General features: G+C 37.4%; 1 protein-coding gene across 1 annotated transcript in view; it reads right to left on the bottom strand.

Annotated features, from left to right (window-relative positions):
• Positions 1-25,274, bottom strand: part of NEBL (nebulette) — a 105,984-nt gene that overhangs the window by 12,224 nt on the left and 68,486 nt on the right. Inside the window, exons 18-24 of the mRNA XM_081059900.1 lie at positions 24,201-24,293; positions 22,234-22,326; positions 20,840-20,932; positions 19,455-19,559; positions 18,195-18,366; positions 15,466-15,558; positions 14,090-14,239 (exon numbers count right to left, since the gene is read on the bottom strand). Coding sequence (XP_080916026.1) covers positions 14,090-14,239; positions 15,466-15,558; positions 18,195-18,366; positions 19,455-19,559; positions 20,840-20,932; positions 22,234-22,326; positions 24,201-24,293 — 799 coding nt within the window. The remainder of the gene's footprint in view (positions 1-14,089; positions 14,240-15,465; positions 15,559-18,194; positions 18,367-19,454; positions 19,560-20,839; positions 20,933-22,233; positions 22,327-24,200; positions 24,294-25,274) is intronic.

Here is a 25,274-nt window from a genome sequence, read left to right as displayed (position 1 = left end):
GACAGGCCGGAGCAAAACCTTGTCACCATCTGAGAGGAAAGAGGGACTGTGTGGCCAAAAAATGCCTTAGAAAATTCAAAAATTATCTCTCAAGCCAATGCTAAGTTCTTCACAATTCCCTCCTTCTAGACTCCTATCATCTTTGTTTTAATTTTCTGAGTCTTAGATAAATTTTATTACTATAAGGCATTGCAAACCTCTTTACACATGCAAATATTTAAGCACCTAGGTACATGTGCCCCTGTGAAACTTGATGGGAGAAAGACGTCACATAGGATTCTGCTTCCCCAGGAATACAAAATATGAAGACAATAAAATTTAAATAATGTAAATGAAATGCTTACAAAGAGGGGGATCAACTCAGTTTGCTCAGGACTTTTCCCGTTTTAGCATCGAAAGTTATGCCTTCGAGGGTATGTGGAGATGGTTGGTCTCCCAGCTTATAATGCGCTAGGCCGTTTGCTTAGCATGTCACATGCATTAGTTGCTGTAACTGTTACCATTTTATAGATGGTAAATCCCCCGTTTTTACAGATGGAAACTAAAGGTTAGCAAGATTCAGTAACTTGGTCTAAAACACCAGAGCTAGAGAGGAGCCAGGATTTAAAAGCCAAAACTTTGACTCCAGAGCCCAAACTCTTGACTATACCACATGAAAATGATCATGGAAATAAGAACAAGATAGTTTAAGATTAATCTCCAAATCACCATTGTGGATTCAGAAACGTGAAATAGCGCTATGGAATTGAAAGCAGAGAAGCTGCTAGGAGTAATGAGGGCTCGATCTGAAGCTGAGAGTCAGCAGTCAACCATTCATTCCTGCTGGGGTGTGGGGGGTACGGCGGCAGGCAGGAGTGAGAGGGAAGGAAAGGCAAACAAAGGGAGTGTAAATGCGAGGGGGAAATGTGCAAGGCAGGCTGGTTATGCTCACAGAGGTTACTCTATTTGTCATTGGCTTTTTTTGTGGTAAACATGGTAGTGTAAACCCCACAAGACGTTTATGTGCGTGTGGTTGATGACATGTGCCAGACCACCTCTGGAAGAAATTATAGTGAGAATAATTCATTCACTTTTGGAAAAGCAAGCTCGAATCACGGAAAGTAGCATCAGTTCTGAAGCAATGGCTTTTAGATTTCTTTTAAGTGTCGTTTTAGTATTTGATAAGTAGTGTGTGTGTGTTTAATCTTTGTTTCTTCTTCTCACTGCCAATGGTATCCTATTTTCCCCAGAGCAATTGTCTTTCAGTCACTTTATCCTGTATGAGTAATTTCAAGTGTGTTCAAATCACATCTCCTAATATGACTTCAACCACTTTCCTACTGAGCAACAAAGACCCCCATGATCACGGCTCCTAACAATTTTCAAAAATCATTCTGTAGAAGTCTGAAAATGGTACTCCCCTGAGTCAGCATCAGAATAGTGACAAGCTCTTCTCCCATAGTCATGCTAAGAATTTATTTGAAAATGCAATTAAATCCAAGAGATTATCTAACCATTTTATTCCCTAAACTTAAACAATTCTGTTTATAATGTTGCTTTAATCAAATATAAATTGAATGTTGAAAGATTTCCAATTACCTGGTAACTGTGAAAAGAAGTATATACAGATTATGTACTTTTTAGAACTACCCATACACATATATTAATTTTGACCATTTCATTCATATGTTTGGCTTAGTTGTCTCAAGTAAGAACTTCTAAAATACTGTTTTGAGATTCTGCAGTTCCTAAATATTGAAGAAAAAAAAAACACACAAAATTAGTAACATTTTAAATTATTGCCCAGAAAAGCAGTATGTTCTGATTTCAAAGCTAACTTGTTTCCTCTAGAAAAATAAGTCAGTGAATGTTCTCTGACAGAACTGAGATAAGACATAATATGATTTGAATAGAACTCAAGATTTAAGAATACTTAACTATTTTGCTTCAGAATAATCTAGACAGTTTAGTCCTACATTTAGATTGGAATTTCAACTTGTGTATTTTTTTCCTCAAATTTGTTTCTAATTTTTAGCTGCCTAAGCCAGGGTAAACGCCCCAATCCTTAAGTATTAATATAACCGAAACCACAAATAAAAACAGGATTGTCACTGAGGGAAAAAGAAATAATTTCTGCCCCAAATAACAGGGTCTCGAATAATATTCTTATGACACACAATCCATAGGGTATATATATCTGTACCTACACACACACACATACACACACACGCATGCTATCCCCCAAAACAGAACAAAAAAGGAAATAAAGAAACGTACAGTATGGATATACATGTAGTTTCCTGACAAGAACTATATAATTTGGGGCAATTCTTTTAGAAAATGAAAGCAATAAAGAACACAAGAATAGCAGGTAGACAGGGATGCTATTTCCACTTAGGTAAACCATATCACCAAGACTAGGTTTTGGCTGAAAAATTCTGCCATGACTGAAAATCAGCTTATTGCAAATCTCAATTTTCCTCAGTGAATACAATTGCCAATAGTGTGTAAATCAATCTTGCATAGGAAGATTCTTCATTCAAATACAATGAAAGAAATTCTCATAATGCCATTGCAGGGGATATTCTGTAAATACTAATTGAATAAATATATATATTTTTAAAGATTTAAAACTGAACTATGCATTTGGTGTTTTCTTTGTTAAATCAATTCAGCTCACAGGGAATATCATCGATCCACTAGAAGTTCCCAAATACAGTTTTACATTACACACCCTCAGGAACAAGCTACAGTAAATACCACGTATAGACACAGCTCAGTATTGATTACATTTCTAAATAATAACGTATATTTTTTCAACCAATAGACATACATGAAACTGACTCAAACGTGATTTGAAGACAGGAAAATGTGGATAAATGTATGTAAAGAACTATTTGGGTCTCTCAGAGCCCAAGCTCCAAGTTCAAGGTGAGTGGCTGGAGCTGGAGAGCTGGAGAAATAGGAAGGTATGAAGAGTCAGTCATGTAGAGAGATGAGCAACTGGTCATTGCAATCAAGGGCACACATTTATAAGGACAATCAGACAGGATCTAAGTAAGACCCTAGATTTTGAGAGACAGACTAGTAAACAACAAGTTCAGTACACATGGGTCAGGAATATGGTGAAAGATAAAAATGATGAACCAGAATGTCTGAAACATGTGCCATGGGCAGATTAGGAATATTAAGGGGGGAAGATTAGGCAAGAAGAAGGAAATCTCGCCACGTGAGAAGCAGCATGACAACAAATCTGGGCAACAGGAGATAATGAACAAACTGCAGAAACTCAATCCATCATCCAGTTGCATCAGGACATGAAAATTTTAAGTAATTCCTGTAAAGTCAGGATCTATTCCCCATGACCTACTAGCCTGGTGCTTGGGGCGGAAGGATGTGGGACCCCTGGAAGTTGGGAGAGAGCAGGGAAACTCATGACCACAACAATAAAATTATGACTTCACTGTTTTATATATAAGACAGATATGCAAATGCAAATATGGAGGTATAGTTGGTCTATTATCCGACTTGGACATCAATTTGATCCATAAAAAACAAAAACTCCTCTTTCCATTTTCATTGCGATTGTTTAATATAAAAAAAGACTACGTATTCTCTCCTTTACACATATACCATTTTGCAATTTATAAAGCTCTTCAAAGTTTTCTCACTTGATGCATATGCTATAACCACATTTATATCTTTCCTGATAATCAAACTTCTTTTTCCCAATCAACTCAACTTCACAGGAAATATACTTTTAATGTTTTATTGTTTGCCACTTTAAGTGTCAGATGTTTCTCCTTCATACACACATGGGACGCTTTGATTTAATTTCTGGCAAATCCATGAAAGACACATGCGCATCTTGGAACAGGTGCTATTCATTAGTATTTAATCCTTTCCCCTATTTCACACTCAGAAAAGGAAACATGATGTTTCTTTCATTCCAAGTCTATGGATACTACGTAGACATGTGAGTTTCTCTAAGTACTTTAAATTCAATCAGAATCCTGACCCTTTTTTTGGGGGGGAGCACAAGAACTAACTAAAAGTTTTCAAAATTTGTTTTGAAACTTTTTGAAATTTGAAAAATATTCTAAAAATTGTAGAATGTGCGCCTTCTTATAATCATCTGATATTCTAGCAATTGGATTTTATATTATAAAGGAATCATTCGTGTTCCTCTAGATTAGTTTCATCACAGAGATTTAGTATTTCAATCATCAATTCTTTAAATCTTCCCAAACTTAAATGAAGATACAAAAATATCACTTTTCTGACATACACTAGCAAACTTCTCAAAGTCAGATCGGAAATAACACTCAAATACAGAGGGGAAATAACACAGCTGAGATTCTCTTGTTAAATGTATTTTCTATAGAGAAATCAGGCTAAGGAGTTGGATTTTTTTCAGAGGGCTGGAGATTGCCAATCAGTAATTGGAAAACTGAAGTAGTAGCTTCAACAGGAATACTGGCAAGCTTGTTTTAAATGAAAACCAAGAGTTCAAAATTATGAGCATATTGTCTAGCAGGTTGCTTCAGTTATCTAATTTTAAAACTATGCTCATGATTAAAAAACCAATAACAATGAACTTGGAGCAGAATGCCATCTATAAATCATAAAACATTCATCCTCAGCATTAATCTGAAATGAGAATCAACAGAAAAGTTAATGAGAATGCTGGGCAAAACACTGCCACTTTCTAGATTTTATTCATATTAAAAGAGACTTTGAAACATTGCTGGTTGGATACACACCGCTTTCAACATATATTAACAGTTTGTTATTGTGCCTGAGTTTAATATTTCTGTTCTCAATTTAACTTTTACTGATGGCTACTGTCCTTAGGAACTCAAGGCACATCCTAGTGGGTCTTTGCTGCATCTAGGAAAGTGACGATTTCTTCTTGCATTTTGTCTCCTTTCATTTACCATTTATTCATTGAGCCCTTCCTGTCCTGTGCTAGGTACTGGAAGGAAAGCTGTCACATTCATTCTGTCTCCACAGAGTTCATGACCTAACAATAAACTAGAATACACTGAGATAGATGCCATAAAAGATATGAATTTCAGAATTCTGAGGGGCACCTCTACTTTACTGAGTCCCTACTGACGGCAGATGTCATAAGGAAAATACACAAAACACTAAGATGAGAAGTATTTATATGAGAACAGAAGAGTTAATGTAAGGATGATTTACTGATGTCTTGGCCATGAAAGGTCACTAGCTGACTCAGGTTTTGTAATAAATACAGGTAACAATGTTACATTCCAGTGATACATCTTACATTACTGCTTTTAAAAAGAATTACAATAATAATTATCATTGCACTGTTACTCTCAAGTCAAATTAGCTTTAAGTAGACATTAATAAAGATTAATGCCAAGTTTTAGTGATTTCACACATGTAGCAAACCTGTTTCCTTATACTTCAGCTAAAATTTAATTTGAATATATTTATACATTCAACAATGTTCATTGACTGCATACTGTAATACAGGTAGTGGTCTAGGTGGGAGTTATAGAACAGAGAATAAAAAATGGCAGAAAGATTCTGTTCTAATAGAGTTTATATTTTGGGGTAGACATATGAGGTGCAATCAAACAATACAGTGAATGTTTAAATTTAAAAAAATTATTGCAGTAAAAGACACATTGCCATTAACCCCCCTAAAAATACCCCCCCCCTCGCTTTGAACACACTTTTCCCATCGTTCTTGCCGCTTTCTGAAGCAGTTCTGGAAGTCCTCTTTCCTGATTGTCTTTAGTTGTGCTGTCATGGCTGCCTTGACGTCCTGAATCATCTTGACTTTGGGGAAGAGCCAAAAGTCACACGGTGCCAGATCCGGTGAATAAGGTGGATGAGGACACACCATAATGTTTTTATTTGATAGAAATTGCCCTATACCAGAAGCGATGTGTGACACGGAACGTTGTCATGATGGAGGATGATTTACAGCACACTTTAAAACACACCTTCTCTCAACCGTAGCTCACACCCGACTGACTGCGCTGAACAAGTTGAAACTTGTCACATACACTGCCACTGAGGTTCGATGCGTCGCGTCCCGTATTGAAGATCCCTGCCTTTCCGTGGGATGGCACCTGGCTGCAGCATTCACATGTTTTGATCACAACAGAAAAGCTCTGTGTCACACATCACTTCTGGTATGGCAATTTCTGTCAAATAAAGACATTATGGTGTGTTCTCAGCCACCTTATTCACTGGATCTGGCATGAGGTGACTTCTGGCTCTTCCCCAAAGTCAAGATGATTCAGGACATCGAGCAGCCACGACAGTGCAACTGAAGACACTCACGAAAGAGGACTTGCAGAACTGCTTCAGAAAGTGCCAAGAACAATGGGATAAGTGTGGTTGAAGCGAGGGGGAGTATTTTGAGGGGGTTAATGGTAATATGTCTGTTACTGTAATAATTTTTTTTATTTAAACATTCACTGTATTGTTTGATCACACCTCATAGGTACTATACAAATAAACAAATTAAAACATAATAAAATATCAAGTAGTAAAAACAGTTATGAATATATACCCAGAAGTAAAAGTGCTGGATCATATTGCAATTGTATTTTTAATTTTTTGAGGCACCATAATGTTTCACATAGTTACTGTGCAATTCTACATTCCCACCAATAGTGCATCACAGTTCAAATTTCTCTACATCCTCACCAACACTTACCTTTTTTGTTTTTGTTTTTTTTAAATAATAGCCATCATAACAGGTATGAGGTGACATCTCATCATGGTTCTGATCTGCATTTCCCTGATATCAAGGAAATATCTGTGGCCCCTTGTTCATTGAAGGCTGTACACAATAGCCTAGATATGAATAGAACCCAAATGACCATCGACTGATGAATGGGTAAAGAAAATGTGGTGCTTACATACTGTGGGAAATTATTCAGCCTTAAAAAGGAAGGAAATCTTATCATTTGCAACAACATGGATGAACCTAGAAGACATGATGCTAAGTGAAATAAGCCAGTCATAACAGGACAAATACTGCATGATTCCATATTTACAGTAGTCAAACTCATAGAGCAGATAATAGAATGATGGTTGCCAGGGGTGGGGAGGGAAATGGGGAATTGTTGCTGAAAGGGTATAAAGTTTCAGTTATACAAGATGAACAAGTTCTAGAGATCTACTGTAAAACACAGTACCGACAGATAACAACATACTGTATTGTGCACTTTAAAATACATTGAGGATAGTTCTCATGTTACATGTTTTTACTACAAACACACACAAGAACATATGGAAATTTTAGAGGTGGTGGATAACCTTAATTGTGGTGATAGTATCACAGTATACACATATGTCCAAACTCATCAAAATGTATGCATTAAATGTGTAAGTTTTGTATATCAATTATGCCTCAATGAGGCTTTAAAAATAATTATAAAGAAAAATATAGCGGGGTAAGAGGATAGAGACTTATGGGTGTAGGTGGGTGTATTGCTATGTAGAGTGATCAAGGAAACCCTTGCTGATTAGTTGACATTTAATGAGAGACCTGATGGAAGTGAACAAACCACAAAATCACCTGGGAGAGCGTTCCAGGTAAAGGGACAAGTGGCTACAAAGGTTCAAGGTGGAAGAATGGCTGGCATGCTATAACAGCCAGGTGACCTGTGTGGCTGGAGCTAGGAGGCTGGTGGAAGATGAAATCAGAGACATGATTGAAGGTTGGACTCTGCAACACCTTACAGAGTGTAGGTCATGGTTTTCAGTCCAAGTGTGATTGGAAGCCATTAGAGTATTTTCAGCTAAAATGTAATGCGATCAGGTGCAGATTCTTACAGGATCAATGGCAGCTGGGGGGAGGCCAGACCGAAGGGGCAAGAATAGAATTACAAAGACCGAGAGCCTATTTCTACATTCTCAAGCAGACAGGATGGTGACTCACTTAGGATACATTGGAAGTGGTGAGAAGGGGCTGGATTCAGGACAGTTACATTTTGAAGATAGAGACAACAGGCTTACGGATGGATTAAATGTGAAGGAAGGTGAGAGGAAAAAGGTGATTAAGAATGATGCCATGGTTTTTGCCTGAGTACTATGGTGAATGGAATGGTAAACAAAAAAAGCTGGAATGGTGAACAACAAAAAAAGCACAGATATAGGTTTGTTTGTTAAGATAGAAAATAAGATTCTGTTACCAGACATAAGACTTGAGATATCTATTAAACATCTAGCGCTTGGCTATTTTGTCTGGAGTCCAGGAGTCAACAGAGTAGGAAGGTGCTTTGGTTTTAGTGTTCCTGCTCTTCTAAGTAAATGACAAATGTCAACAATAAGACAGGCTGTGAAGCTTGACATAAAAGTCCACAGTGCTGTCTCCACAGCATTAGCCCCTTCAGAGGACTCCTAAGAAGGCCTCTGGTCACTTGATGCCCAAGGAGTTGATGCTGTTGGTAGAATTTAAGTCATCTGGTGCAGACTGGATTCTAAGACAAGATCCCAAGGCAGAGAGACTCAACCACCTACCCGTCCGGGTAACTGGTCCTCTAAGTAGCCTATACATCTCCTACAGGCTAGAGCCCAAGGAAAGTGCCCAGAAATCATGTTCAATTGGACCCTACCTCTGAAAACACTTGGCTCAGCACTGCCACACACTGGTCTGGTCTTCTTCAGCCCATCTCCTAGACACCTGCAGTCCCAGGGCTCCAGATGTGCCAAAAGGCACCAAGCTTCCAATGTTCTGTGTTCTCTCACATGCTACTTTGCCACCTAAAACTTTTTTCCCATTTCCTGGCTAATTCTAAGCCTAGGCATTACTCCATCATAATACCTTCCTGAGCAAAACGGGTTTATGCATCTGGTTTGCCCACCAGAATGTGAGTTCTTTGATGACAATAACTATATCTTTTGTGTTTGTGGTCCCAGCATCTCACACATACAGGAGACACTAGGTAAATGTTTGGTGAATGAACAGATGCAGTTATGGGAGCCTATAAAACACGAGGACAATTGGCTACTTACTTGGTATACTGCCCTCTTGTATGCTTATGGACAATATACTGACAGTTCCAGAATGTACTGAAGCATCTCTTCCAATCTAACCTCTTTTGAGAGTGTATTACATGGGATGGACTGCTATAAGCACAGCCCAGCTAGGGCTGTCACAGGACTCAGAAAGGTGTTTTCCATCAGTGGAGGCCGGTCATCCCAATAAGATTCTTTCACAGCACAATGAAAATGTTGACAAGGTTGAAACACTTGTGAAATGTCTGTTTGAAAAGTATATCTGCTTTTCCCTTGCTATCATACTTGTATGCTCCAGAGGAAGACAGAAACACATACCCAAAGCGAAACTGAACACAAGTTCAAAGTGAGAAGGGTAAACGAGGGACGAGAGATTACAATGTAAAAATGCTAGCAGTACAGAGCACTAGAACTTAACGAAAACCAAAGAAATAAAAAGTGGTACCCGAAGGCAAATACATGTTGCAAGCAAGTGAACTAAAGACAGACATGGAGATCAGAGAAAACCTCGAAGGGAAATAAGCAGAAACCATCAGGATTATTTCCATTCAAGAAACTGTGTCAAATGAAAATAAGTTAACCTAATCCAATACCAAAAGGCAATAAAGATCATTTCAAATATTATGTAAGAATCAACCCAAAATTCAATGGAGTTTAAATAAAACCTTCCTTTTTTTATTGTATCAAAGTAACAAAGTAGAGATGTAAAATGAAAACACTTTGGTAACTTAATACTTTGGAAAGTAGATTGAAATGTCAAGAAAGCCCAAAATAATCACATAAGAAAATGAAAATATTTAGCAATCAAAGCAAGATGGGAAAATACCATGAGAAACACATAACTAAAACAATGATACAAACTTCAAGAACAAGGCTTCTATGTTAATGCTCATGAAAACCAAATGGGAATGATGAAAACACTGTACTTTTGCCTCAAGGAAATGAGCTGATTGTTTCACCCTTTGTGCTAACAATCAGAATTTTTTCTAACCCATAAGAAGGACCCTAAAACTAGGACTCTCGTAACTGCCCAGCCACTTACTCCACAAAGTAAGACAGATCACTTTCAGGACATGAACACATTCTCATACATAGAAGACACAGACAGAAAATTAACGTTCATTTAAGTTTATGGCACTTAGCTTGGGAAATGTAAAATATCCTAGAAAGCTTCTTCTTCTATATCCTTCTAGTTACAGATGTGGAATCTGAGCCTAATAACCTTATGCAAACCCAAGTGTGAGGGTGAAGTTCCACATCTTGCTCTCTGCACAGCGTGGTGTCCACTGCAGTACAGCATTGCCACACACACCCCCATATGACAGGACATCTCTCTGGGACATAACAAACTTTATCATAAAAGAAAAATCCTCATCTAAATTTAAAGAAACCAACAAAATCTGGATGAAAAAGAAGTGGCATTTCTAAATACTATGATCATTTTCTTTTGCTTCCTCTTGCCACTAACATGTCTTTTTCTAAAATCCTTTTCAATTTCTAGAATAGTATTTAAACAAATGCAGATGATTGACTGTTACCATTATAGACACTAAAGGTTTTCATCAAACAGCTGTCATCATCACAAAAGTTTCATCCCTCCACAGAGACAATCAGTACCTCCTTTCCAAGGCCCAGCATAGAACACATTTCAAAGGGGACCCTAAATTTCAAAGCAACCAAAAAGTCATGGATACTACTCTTTTCCTACCCCACCAGAAAAAGAAATACACTGGGAATGTTTCCACTTTAGGGTTTTTTCAGCTGTGCTTTAATGTTATTGAAATATATCAAAACATCATCAAAATAAAAATGCAAGAATTTTCTTGAAAGCTTTACACAACAGAATAGTATTTTTAAAAAATACTTAGATTTATAGTTCAATTCTAGTATTTAAAAGATTTATTGTACACCTACAATTAATACAATGTTATATGTCAATTATATCTCAATAGAAAATGAGCAGAAAAAAATTTAATTTGGCCATTTTATTCATTCACTGAATATTCGCTGAGTGCTTATTCTAAGAGGAGAAAATATATTAGTAAACAAACCAGCCAAAATCCCTGCTTTAGTGGGGCTTCTCTAATGAGGCAGAGATAGACAAACAAATACTGGGGGTGCCAAAAAATGTATACAAGTGGACACTTTGGTCAACGTTGCTCAAGCAGTAGTTTGCTGTAATCAGAAGTGTCCGGACACTGACGGTAACCACTTTGAGCACCTCTTGTCATTGCAGAAGTCAAACATGACTTGTATCTTTTGTTATAGGTATACATTATTATAATTTTAATACAGTTTTCCTTTCTTAAAATGTGTATACATTTTTTGGCACCCTCTGGATCTAATATCTCAGGTGGAATCAAATGCTGTGAAGAAAACGAAAGCAAGGTAAAGTGACAGACAGCACAGGAGTAGCTATTTTATCTCTGGTGGTTAAAGGGAGTCTCTCTGATAAAGTGACATCTGAACTGAAACATGAAAAATGGGGTGAGGCTAGAAAATTGGGGTGGTGGGAGTGTTCCAGGCAGAGGAAACAGTAAGTGCAGAGCCCCAGGTAGGAGCTTTCTTGGAAGGTTCGAGTGAAGTAGGAAGACCAGGACGGCAGTGTGGGCGAGTGTCCTGAGAATGTCAGGAACGAGTTCAGGGCAGCAGCCAGGGCCCAGATGGGGCGAGGGCCTTGTCAGTCAATGAAGGTGAGGACTGGGGTTATAGTCACAATTGAAATGGTAGCATGAGTGGACATGATCCAACTTAACGTTCAAAAATTTTTTCCATTTTTAAATTTTTGAGGAATCTCCATACTGTTTTCCATAGTGGCTGTACCTATCTGCAATCCCACCAACAAACAGTACATGAGGGTTCCCTTTTCTCCATATCCTCTCCTACACTTGTTTGTTGATTTATTGACGATAGCCATTCTGACAGTATTTGCTGCTTTTTTATTCTTTTTAGAAAATTAAATGACAATTTGGCTGATTATGTGGATCCAACTGACTATAAGAGTATTAGAATCCCTACTTTGCCTTGGGCTTTCAATTTTATTAATGTCAGTAATTAAATCCAGAGTAGAAATCAGGGGCCGGGCAAGACCTAAATGATCTATGTCTGTTTTTAATTGTTTAAAATAATTGCATAACTGTCAAAGCTTTCATTTGCTAAACACGGTCTGCAAGTCTACTGGATCAGCGGGAGCTGCGACAGCGGCAGTCTCTGAATTCTTCTCTGAATTCATCCAAGACATGGATGAATTCATTGACGTCATTGACATGGACAATGGACTTACCACTGATATGGACAATGACTGTCACGTTTATCTCCAGTGCAGGCTTCTCCTCTGACCTTTGCCTACTCGATGCCTCCATTTGAATGTCCCATTGACACACCGTTTCAGTGCTCTGTTCTCTTTCCAGGAACATTTCTCTCCCAAAGTCCCCTTGGTTTATAAAACTTCCATTCAGCATTCATATCTCTGCTCAAATCTTCTCCCTGGTGAAGGCTTCCCTGACATCAAGGCCAGATGGAATTCCCCTGAAATACGTCCCATAGCCCCCCGCCTTCCTCTCATAGTGCTTTCTCTTCTCATCATTATCGAGTACTTGGGTAAGTATCTGCTTCATGTCAGGGTTCCCCACCACACTCTAAGCCCTCAGAGCAAACGCATGTGTCTTTCACTCACTGCTGTATGTCTTGCCAGACCCAAGCTCTGGGCTGGTGTACAAAGAGCACTGGACAAACATACGGTGAATAGAAGAGTGAATGCTGCACTGGTGTGGACAGCTATGAAGTGAGAGGGACACTGCAAAAGAAAAGACTCTATGGTGCATTGCACTCGGGAGACACATCAACTCCAGCACGCTGACCTGCGGTGAAGTTAAATAAGGTTGATAGAAATGTGTTCTCTTTGCTTTGGCTTTTATTTATCTCATCAAGCATCAACATCATTCTCCAACTCCAGAACCACAGAGACTAAAGGAAAAAAATCAATAGCCCGAAGTTATTTAAAAACAAAACAAAAACAAACAAACAAAAAGACCCTCAAGAAGTTACTAAACCCTTTGTTAGAGAACCAGACACAGAAAGGGGACACCCTTGACGTCTATCTTATACAGCAGAGCAAAACTAATTTATAAACATTTCACTATAATCAGAGAGAAAAACAGATCTTAAAAATTTTCTACCAATGGGGAATCAAAAAGGAAACAAAAAGAAAAGGTCAAAAATCATGAAACAGAGAGTAGAAAAGTGGTTGCCAGGGGCTGGGGAGGTGTAGGACATAGGGAGATGGTCGGTATAAAGGATATAAACTTTCAGCTATACGATGAATAAGGTCTGAGGATCTGATGTATCACTATAGTTGATAAAATTGTATTGTATAATTGAAATTTGATGAGAGAACACAAATGTTGTCACACAAAATAAAATAAAATAAAAAATAACCAAGCCTTTAATAACAGCTTTATCAGTAGAATTAGTTTAACATCCAAAACAATTTCAACTAAAAGTTCTAGACCTAATCCACCAATTGGATGCAGAAAACAGAAGGAAAGGATGGTATATAAAATACAGAGATTATTAACAATCAATAGTATTTCCCATTAAAAAAACGAATATCCCAAGCACCATACTCAATTCCTTTTTCACAAGATCTAACTCTTACTGTAAATGTATATCAATATTTAAACACACATATTTCATAGCAACCTCTCAGCCACTAAAACGTAACTGTAAGAATGATTTTCCTTAACGGAAATCAGATACAAACTCTGCAGAACTCGTTTCCACTTTGGCTTGTATATCCATCACATACGTACAACTCCCATGAAACAGACTCAAGTAGCAAATCCCAAGACGCTTTTGTCACTAAAGATCCATTTGCAGTGAAAATAGTGAAGTAAGACAGGAAAACCGAACATGCGAAAATGCAAATTAGTAGTGTAAAAAAAGGACTCTTAACTTTGTAAACATGATTTAAAATTTTCAAATATACCCAGGCTAAATGTGTCTGCAAAAGGTGGGGGAAAAAATGTGTTAGGAACACACGTGTGAAACAGTTTAAAAAATGAATTAATTTTCTTTGAGAGTGGTTAATGTCCGATACCTCCTTCATCAGACGGTCTTGTTAACTCACTGCAACATGAAAAGCTAGGGTAAACCTCTGACAGTTCTGACTTGTCATCTCCCAGACCTGTCCCAAAGGTACTGCTCGAGTGAGATCGAGACCGCTGTCTCCTGTAGTGACTTGCCTTTTCTATATTGGAGGGAAAACATTCATACTTGCATTAAGTGACTTGAAGAACAAAGGAAACAAACACACACTTAAAAGTTTAACGAGAAAGAAAAACAACCTTTCATTAAATAACAATCCAAAAGCTCAGCTATTTATAAGCTCTAATCACCTATTCCCAAACTTCAGCATACATTGAATCAACTTTATCATTGACTTAATGATCATGTATACTCATTTTTTAAATCTAGATCTTAAAGGAGAGAGGGAAGGATGGGAAATTGGAAAGAACTAAGAAAACATTGGCAAACGAAAAAATTTCTGTCAAACTTAACATCTGGTTATAAATAACTGTTTTCAAGTATCACCAAGTATACAGTATTTGTTCCCTTTATTTTTAGAAAAATTATATGACAGTTTGGCTGATTATATGGATCAAATTGACTATAAAAATATTAGAATCCCTACTTTGCCTTGGGCTTTCAATTTTATTAATGTCAACAATTAAATCCAGAGTAGAAATCAGGCGGGAGGGTAAGACCTAAATGATCTATGTCTACTTTTAATTGTTTAAAATAATTGTATAACTGTCAAAGCTTCAGTTTGCTAAACATGGTCTGAAAGTCTGAAATGTCAAACCATTCTATTACTATACACAGATATACAAACCATCGGTTTTTGCTTTTAATTTTAATCATGCAGTCTAAATTAAAAGTCAAACTTCTTATATAAACTATAAATTTTGGATTATACAAAATTATATAAATTTTAAGGATACTTGAAAGTCTATTTTAAGACAATTATGATGCTATATAGAAAACTTCCCTACAGTTTTATGTGTAATTCTCTAAATCTACATTTAAAATGTTGTAACATCATTTTTCATGAAACAAATCTCCTTTATGTCTTGGCAGTTTAGTGCAATCCAAATTAACTGCATTTAAAAGCGCAGAAAACCTATAAAATCATATTCACTAATAAAAAAGCAGATGTAAGGAAGCTCTAGATGCCTTTCTAAATGAATCTAGAACAAACTAATTTGGATATATTAAAGAGCCCTCTTGCAAGTTTTACTTTCATAAATGCTTAATGGTATTTTAAAGGAGCCTGGCCACTTTTTTGGTTTTTTTGAATTCTCAACTTTAAAATGGATATTACACAGTTGGCACAGTGAATCTCTACAGCTCAGAGTAGCTTCACTGTCAGGACAAAATTACATAAAGGAGAGGAGCTCGAAATGTAAGCAGTACCAGAGAGCATATGTAGACTTCTAGACTGAATATTGTCTTCCAGGGGATCAATGTCAAAGATGGAGCCGGGATCGGTGCGCCAAACCTTGAGGTCTTTTACCAAAAGGAAGAAACGAATAAATCAAGAATGAATTTAAAAAGAAAGTCAGCAGCAGAGTCAAGCAAACATCTGCAAGGAGCGAATGGAATAAGCAAACCCACTTGGCTGCAGACATCAGAGGAGAGCAAAGGGAATTCGTATTCACCAGGATTTAAAGAAGCTTTATGATCAAATTTAAGTTGCCCTGTTTATTCTTATTGACCCTCCCGGTGGAGTCTGTGATTCATCACTCAGCACACGTGCACACCAGACAGCTCTGTGCAGCCTCCCCACATCCCTGAACCCCATCACGCGTGCTCCCACACACTGAAACCGGTGAAATGCTTGAAGAAAACTCCTGAATAAGGACATATAATTCAAGGGAAGTGACTGAGAGTTTTTTGTCTGAGAAAACAAAACAAAAATTTCTCTCCCTATAACAGAGACAAGTGTTTAAAATATGGGCAAGTGGCAGCCCAGTTTTCATTCTGAGACAGTCAGTACAAGCTAACACACAACATTTATTAGGAAAGTGCAATTAAAGCAAGGCATGGAGCAAGGACTGACGAGGGATACACAGATGAACAAGGAGCAGCTTCCTGCTCTCAGTGGAACAAAGATGAGGTCACTGCCGTGGTTAGTAATCAGACTGTGCAAGACAATTTAGTCTCGTTTTTCAGCTGGAAGCATAATCCAAATCTACTAACTTCTGGGTTTATCAGTCTTGCCATCAAATGGTTATCAAGTCCTAAAATGATCTGTGTAGTGTTATACCAACAACAGGGAAATACCTAATTATGGACATGTGGCAGAAATGGAGCTTGAGTAAAATCAATTAATTAGTAAACTGGAACTGGAGATCTACTTGTCTGTCTTTAATTAATACTATGTAGGGCTTACCATACACCAGGCACTATGCTCAGTTATAACACAAATCATTTAAGCTTTATAACAAATGAAAGTAGGTACTATTACTATCTCCATTTTATAGATGAGGAAACTGAGGCAGAGAGCGATTGAGTTAGCTTGGCCAAGGTTACAACCAGTAAGTAGCAGAGCCTCCGACAAAAATAGGAAGACAAACAAACTGGCTTAAGTCTGAATTACTCAGAAAATCTCTAAACCCGTATTCCATGCCTGGCTCAGAAGTTTAATGTTTGTTCAACGTAGTCTATTTTGTGGTTTCACCAGCAAATCCTCAATAGAAAACAGTTCCCCTAATTAGACAAAACAAACTAACTTCTGGATGGCCCAAGAAGTGAATAATTTAGAGGTATATAGCCCATATTTTTTTAAAAAAATAATAATTTCTGTCTCAAAGGTCATGAGCACTGAATGCTGAAAGCTCAAAGTCTAGACAATCTCACAGCTTCTAGCAAGACCTCACATCCATTCTTGGCTCCTGATCTAGGGAGGAACCCTGGTGTAAGCTGTGCAGACTTCAGCCTTTTCACCTTTGTGGGGTGAGTCAGACCCTCTGCACCATCCCCCATGAGATGTTAACACAAAGCAATGAAAGTCTAAGTCTGTAATTCTTTTGATGAAAACATCATAACTCATCTAACTTCATGTGATCCTTTTAAGCAATCAACTTGGGAAGATCAGCAAAGCTATCAACTGCCTACAAATATGTTCAGAATCCCTCTTTGGAAAATACTTTCAGAGCTGCCCAATAACCATCCAAATCACTCAGTGCCCTGACTTCAGTACCTTGATTTATACGAAGACACGAGCCCATCCAATACACACTTTCCTTACCCACTCACCTCTAAATGGCTTTTCCCTAAGTGTCCAAAACAAGCCTTTTACCTTTAAAGTTAATCTAACACTCGGACTACTGAGAGGCACTGTTGTATGGTTACCAAAAATATTATTTGAGCAATATAATTGGACCAACTACAAAAATTCAGAGGCCAACTGCTCTGAAGAAGACAACTGTCATTTAGCAGTACGGGTTGTCGACATATGTGGAAAAATCAATAACTTTCCTGTCTAACCCTGTCTTACACTTTGGTCTGATCCTTGCTGTCTCAGCCTCCATTCAACAGTGGTATGTTCCTAAGATTTCTCCTGAGTAGAAGAAACAGCAGGAAGAGAAGGTTCCTTCCTCTCCAGTTTATGGGACTTTTAGAAAGCTCTCGATTATCCAAGTTCAGAGATAATGTTCAAAAAAATATGCACTGTTTGTATTATGGAATACAATCAGAATCTCTCTGGGACATCTACTTGTAGTCAAGTGACCTAACTGGGATTATTTCTGTCACCCATGCAGATGATGTCTGTAGTATGATGTATTGATCAAGTACATTAGCCAAAGGAAAAACAAAATAATCATTCAACCTTTGTTAATCACCTCTGTTTAATATTTGGGCTTCTTCTTTGCTTAACAAGCAGGGACATTCCTAAGACCAGAAAGTTAGTAAAGACAGAGAATGTCCAATCACAGAAAGGATTTGCAACGGTATCTGGCAACTGCCATGAATCCCATTCAACATGGTATAAACAATACCACTTTGCCTGTGGTCCATTTTCAGCTGGGCACCCATCAAACACTGGAGGAGGAGACCAATGAACAAGGAGGCTAATTCTAAAGCCAGGGCAAGCATGATCTTTGCCCCTGCAGACCTGCCCAGAAGGACCATTGGCTTACCCACAATGATTCCAGGTCTTCTGTCCATCTCCACCAGGTGAGGATGGACGCCTTTGTAAGCGGCATCGCTGACCACCTGGGTGTTCTTCCTCACTCGCTCTGTCACAGGGTCATCCACGACAGGAGTGAAGCCCCTCCCCTTGGTCTTTTCAAAATCTTCATGATATTTTACCTGAAAAAAAGGGAAAAACACTATTAACTCAAACCGAAATTTCCTGATTGTTACATAACTCACAAAATTTTAGTACGACAGCTGTCACTGCACCAGCTATTATACATCTCGATTATTTTCTCCATATGTGCATCTTTTCCAAACACTCCAAAAATAACGTCTGAAACTTCAACTTCCTAGTATTAGGAATCAAGTGCTGTTTTTCATCATTATGGTTAGCAGCTCTTTTAAATTATATATGAACCAGTATGTCAGTAAAAATTTAAATGTATGTATATATGTGTATGTATATATACATATATATGTGTATATATACATATATGTGTATATATATATGTATATATACACATATATGTGTATATATACATATATATGTGTATATATATGTATATATACATATATATCCTGGTTACTCTCTAAAATGTACTAACTTAGGTACAAATTAATTTCCTATTTCTTAATCTTTAACAGGCAGTAAAATGATAAGCTATTTCCACACAATTATTCAAGAAAAGAGCATTATTTAAAATTAAGAGTTACAAATAATTATATACAATTTTTGTGTGTAATTACAAAAGCTTACATATACTTCAAAATATACATTTTCATATTCTGAAATTGGAATACGGTTGTTCAACTCTGTAAATTATCATAGAAAGTACTGAATTGTACACTTTCAATGGGTAAACTTCATGGTATATAAATTATATCTCGTTAAGCTGTTTTTTTAAACCTACATTTTAAAAAATATTCTTTGAAACATGCAAACACACACCAAACCCTGTCTTAAAATTAATTGGAAATAAGTCCAGGCAAATAAATGTCTTTCATAAAATGCATTTATAGTAGTCATGTTAGAAATAAAAACACACCCAAAAATCTCTGAGAAAAATTATTTTATTAGACCAAATATCTCCATTACATTTCAGTGTAATTAAAGTCTCCCCAAAAGGACAGGCCCATCTGCACTTCCATGCTTTGTTAGTTATCCAGATTAATGGTGAACTAATGCCGTCAGTACACTGGGTGGTGTCGTTCCTTAGTACATTTTAGTCATGAGAAAAAGGATCTGGTTGCTTGTTCCCTACCATTGAAATATGATTTTGTGCTTCTCTGACATATCTCAGACCAGGTGTATCTAAAATCAGACTTGGTCTACCTTTCATCTGTTTTTGGTCCTGAGTATATTTTACCTGCAAAGTAAATAATAGAACATACTTAACAATAAGACAATTATAATAAAAAAAAAAAGCATCACATAACTTTTCCAAGCTTTCCAAATGAGTGAAACATATACAACATATTATAAATTATTTCCCAGGTAATCTGTTCAGTGAATTAACATTTTGTTTTAGAAGAGCAATCCAAAATGTTACTCTCAAAGGTCTTTACTCTCAAAGGTCTTTAAAGACTACAGTAAAAAATGACATAAATCTCTCTATCGACTGAAAACAAATGTGTAAATAAGCACAAGTAAACAATATCCACTAACAAAGCAGTCAGTAAAAGTGGTTACCATACTTAAACTAAACAGGGAAAATCCCAAACTAAACGGAACCTAAATTTACTTTTCTGTTTCTGTATTTCCCCATTTCCCACCATAACACTATTAAAGAATACAAACCAAACTTCCCTCTATTTCCTTTTATTTTTCCCTTCCGTAGAGGACAAGAAATAATAAGGAACAAATCTAGTTTCCTTCTAAGCAGCTACAACTTAAAGGTAATTTAGGTTGAATTTAGTCAGCATCTCTGGACAGAAATGCCACTGAAGAGCTATAAATTGTAAAACCTAAATGCTGATCCCCAGGCTCAGAACTCTTCTTGACAGACCAGGTGTATCTGAACACTGCTATTTGTGAAGCTGATTATGTACGAGATTAGGCTACCAATCATTGCAGACCTGAGGGCACGTGTGCACTTCGGAACTGAAGTCCTGACATTCACTTAGAGAAAGCATACAATCCACATAAGACACTGACATGCACCATGGGACCTTAATGAATAACTGATTTCTATAATAAATGTACATAATTTTTTTCCTATAAGTCCTTACTTTGGAGTAATGACTCAGCTCTTATTTTCCTTTGCAGAGAGCATTTAACAATCCACATTCAAGAGACTACATCAGAAAAATGATAATTACTTAACACATCAAAGACTTTATCACTTTCAAAGACACTGGTTAAAATAACATGAATCATTGTTTAAATGAACATGACATAGTTTAAAATTAAATTTTAAATGTAACTGTTGGTCACATCTGGAAATATCAATGAAAGGCTGCAAGAAAACAAATGTGTACAGTGGCAGCTTTTGGAAGTCATCTGAAATAACACATGTACTTATTGCATATATCCCAAATGTTTCTTGAACATAGGTTTTGTTTTCACAAGAAAAAAATAAGATTGCAAGTAGTAAATGATTAATGAAACATTCTTTGTGATAGTCCAAAACGAATAGAACCAACTTGCCGAACTAATATTTTCTTGATTCTTCTTTACTCTTTCCATTTCAGGAGTTACACTTAAAGCAGTAGCTCTTCCCAGCTGACCTTTATAATAAACCTATCATTTCAGGGAACAAAAAATAGAGTATTGTGAATCATTTCAACTAAATAAGAGACTCACAGTATTTATTTTAAAGAGCTAGCCAAGGAGAAGAAATTATGAAAAAAGAGGGTACTATCAGAGGTCTAGTCACATTTAAAATGCTTGCATCTTAAATCAATCTGTGTTTAATTCATCCCACAGCGGTGAGTCACGGCTAATGAAATACCTGTGAATGTACTCAAATATATGGGCATACCATCAGTAAAGCTATAATCAGCATTTTATCACAAAGGAATATGATAAAAACCATCTTCGTGGATATTACTTAAAGGCACTCCTATCCATAGAGATTGGTATTAGACTATCATGGTTTCTCAGTGATTAACTGCAGCAGACTTTTTTAAAGGATGCCTTCAAATAGGTGATCATGGTCGTGTATAAAAAGGCCGACGTGCTTCCCACTCCTCCATTCCTTCTTCTCTTCTCAACAGCCATGCACCTTCTTAAGAGTAATGGAGTCACATCAAGTGTGACTCTAAATACATCAGGAAAAGATGAGCATCTACTTGTCCAAAATATAGTTGTTAGGAAAATTGCTCAACAATAACCTGCCTCCACTTTACAATCTGGTCAAATGACTTGAAAGGTTTGAGGAATATAAAGTTTCTTTGGACCTAACAAATTTCCAAATTTCCTCTTCCAAAGAACCCCATCTATATGTTAATGACTTTCAAAAAGGATTCTCTCAGTGAACTATGTCCATGGATTACATAAACAGAGAGGAGTTAGAGCAGGCCAGCGGTTAGTGTCGAAGTGAAAACTGACAGCCCTAATCAAGTGCCCCTAAAACGGGCCTGTCCCGTGTGACCTATTTAGCCATGCACGCTTTGTAATGTCTCCCCAAACACTATCCAATAATAATGGAATAACAGCTGGGAGTGGGCTGGACAGGGTAGAGACTAAGAACGTACACAGGTAAGGCCACGATGCCAGGAGCTCCCGCTGTGTCCCTCTGAGGAACCACAGCAACCATAAACATGAAGAAAAGATAACAGAGATAACACAAAAACCTGCAGACAAAAATCAAATGAGGGGGAAAAAAATCAAACGGGCATGTCCTTGGAAACTCTGGTACAGGAATGCCTGGCTGGACCCACAATACCTAATACCCTGAAACCTCTCAAATAAAAGTGTAGTCAGTTGAGAGCAGAATTCAATATCAACTCAAGGTCATGAACAGTTTGTAAACATAATCCTTTCATTGACATGTTGACAATACATTTGATATCATAAGAAAGAAGTTGCTAAGATCACACATTGCTGATGTTCCTCTGGTTTTCCTTAACTCTCTTCAGCTCTGGTAGGTCAGAAATGGTGGTGGCCTGTTTGATCTCTCCTTTGTATTTTACCTGTGGAAGATAAATAAGAATTTTGATAGACAGCAGACCCAAATGCCACAAAGGATGAACCTCAAAATTAATTCTATCGTTTTATATATTTTTTCCACAATTAATATGTATTAACCTTCCTGTTCACATCTACCCCGGATTCTGATTCGTCTGACTTAGCAGGCTCAAGTGTTGGTTGTGCTTCTTAAAAATGAATTTTTAATAAACAATTTGCTGTTCAATATCAAAACTAACTGCAAAATTTCCAGGATGAAAAGTAATGGAAATATAAGGGGGAAACATCCGAATGAAGTCATTACAAGAAAACAACAGAGAGGCCGCCATGACAGCCTGAGAAGGCCAGTGACTTTCTTGCTGACCCTAAGGCTTCAATTTTCAAAGAAAGCTAAAGGGGTTGGTGGGGGAGCAAAAAAGATGAAGGGATTAGAAAGAACAAACTGCCAGTTATAAAAATAGTCATGGGGATGTAAAATACAGTATAAGGAACTAAATCAATAATATCATAGTAACCAGGTATGGTGACAGATGGGTACTCTATTTTTCATGGTGATCATTTTGTAAGGTATATAAATGTCAAATCACTATGTTGTACACCTGAAACTAATATTTTATGTCAACTATAATTTTAAAATTAATTAACTTTTTTTTTTAATTCTCAGGAACTGGGAAATCTATCTTATTCTCCATGACTCAGTCAAATCCCACTCTTATAGGTACAGGATAGGTGATAGAAATCCTAGGTGAAATTTCACATACAATGTTTCCTTATTTGATATTCTGTGTCCTCATTATTCTTACTTTTATTATTCTAGAATCTCTGTGAGTTTGAGGCTAAGATGGTTTTGTTTTCTTACAGTTGGTGGCTAGAAGAATACTTAGCATGTATCAGGGGCTTAATAAATGTCTGCTGAATAAATGAATAAATTCAGACAAAGAAAACGAAAGAGAAAAAAAAGCTAAACATCCCTCACTCCCACCACCCTCTAGAAACATATACGGACAAAACAGTGTTCACCCTGATTTTCTCTTCCACCTGGGAGAACTCCCTCAAATAATAAAGTCTTTCAAAATTACATGTTTAGAAGAAGGAAGTTACTGTTTATATTGGTAAAAGTTCCATAAGAGGGTCAAAAACCTGGGAAAAATAACTATGGGGGGCATTTTTTAAAGGATTTCTGAATTCCAGGAAGCTTGGGTTCAAATCCCAGCTCTGCTCTTATAAAACGGGGGTCCCTGGCATGTCCTCTGACCTCCCCAAGACTCAGTTTCCCACACCTACAAACCAGGGAAATTTTACCAACTTCATGGGTTCACATAAGACACTTTGTACAGGGTGTACATTAGTGGTACCTCATGACTGTGAACTATCTTTGCTTTATTAGCAACAGATTACTGAATGATCGAATAATGTTTTCTGTTTTATTTATAAGGCCCCCTGTCCTGACATTATGTCTTAGAACCCCAATTAAGCCAGCTCTTCTTTTCCCCTAATCCAGTAGATAATTTTTTTCTTAGATTCACAACAGACCCACTGCTCTCCAAGTCCTTACCTGATATAGTCTTAGAGATTTACCAACTAAACCATGAGGTCCATAAGGATAGGAGCTGGGTCGTATCCACCTTTGTGTACCAGGATAATGCCTGGTGCATTGGGGTGTTTAATGAAGATTTCCCGAATAAATAAACATGGCTAAATTATGAAAAGACATCCCAACTTTCCTGGACTCACATAGCAGGGCCACAGTTCATGACTTTACATATATGACTATGAAAAGGACCATCTACTACAGAGAGGGTTCAGGGCTTTCAAAGAGCGTTATGGAGAATAAAATATGTAATGGTTGATACAATATGAGAAAACAGACACAACTTGCCGTGCTCAGCTGCTCCTGGTTCCTCCTCACTCTCTCTATCTCTGGTGTCATGCTTACTGGAGTTGCCTTGCAACATGGCTCTTTGTACTGCAGCTGGGAGACAAGGTGCAGGGTAGTGTGAGGTTACGGGAAGGAAACGTGCACCCACGTACTGGATCAGATTAAAAGAAATGCACAGAGCCACGGAGCATTCATTAAACTCTTCATTGGGGCTGCTAAGGGACATCATGTGGATCCCAGACTAAGCTTTTACTTGTACAAATGTTTTGAATTCCACCTTTGGTTGTTATTCTTCCAATTGTATCATGTATTCAATCCTATCAGTAATAATAAACAATCCTTTCTGCGAATTCATTTCTTCATAGCACTAAAGCAACATTTATCAAGTTACCATTTTATAATTAAAAAGAATCATTCTGCACTCTTCTCATTAGAAAGGAGGCTCACACCATTCCTATGCTTGCAACTTAGTGACAAATGGTCATCATATAAAGAAACCCTGAACCTCAAAGTTTCCCTCTCTGCGAACTTCCAACACTTTAAGGCCAGCCCTCTGACCTAGCAGTGTGGACACCTTCCTGACCTACTGCACAGAGGTACCCTTTCCTACTCAGGGGATCAGACCCATCACTTGTGGTCAGCTCTCACAGCAATTCCATAACATCCTAGAAAAGCAATGAGCATCCAATACAGAGAAAAAGAATGGTATGTCCGTCAAATATATTTTTGACAGGCAAATGTAAAATTCAAGGTTAAAATCCCATTATAAGGAACACCATAGGAATAGTCTCAGTAATTGTTTAGAGTTAAATTTAGTGTCAGGGGATATTTTCCCCCCAAGAAATCACCAGGCCTAAGAGGCCTGTGGATATAATGGACTTGAGACTCCCACTCTCCGCAGTGAACGTGCAAGTGAAGAGACATTTGATAAGCTTGGAAAATAAATGACAAAGGGTCAGGCCCCTGCCACAATGTGCAACTTTCTTTGTGCTATGGATGCAGTTTGAGAGTTTAGGCAGATTCTGAGTCTGGGATAACTGTCTGAGTTAAAGTGAGGAAAGGTCCAGTATAATC

Source organism: Rhinolophus hipposideros (assembly GCF_964194185.1).
Source record: "Rhinolophus hipposideros genome assembly, chromosome: 1".
Taxonomy (NCBI): Eukaryota; Metazoa; Chordata; class Mammalia; order Chiroptera; family Rhinolophidae; genus Rhinolophus; species Rhinolophus hipposideros.
This window is presented reverse-complemented; position numbering and strand designations above follow the sequence as displayed.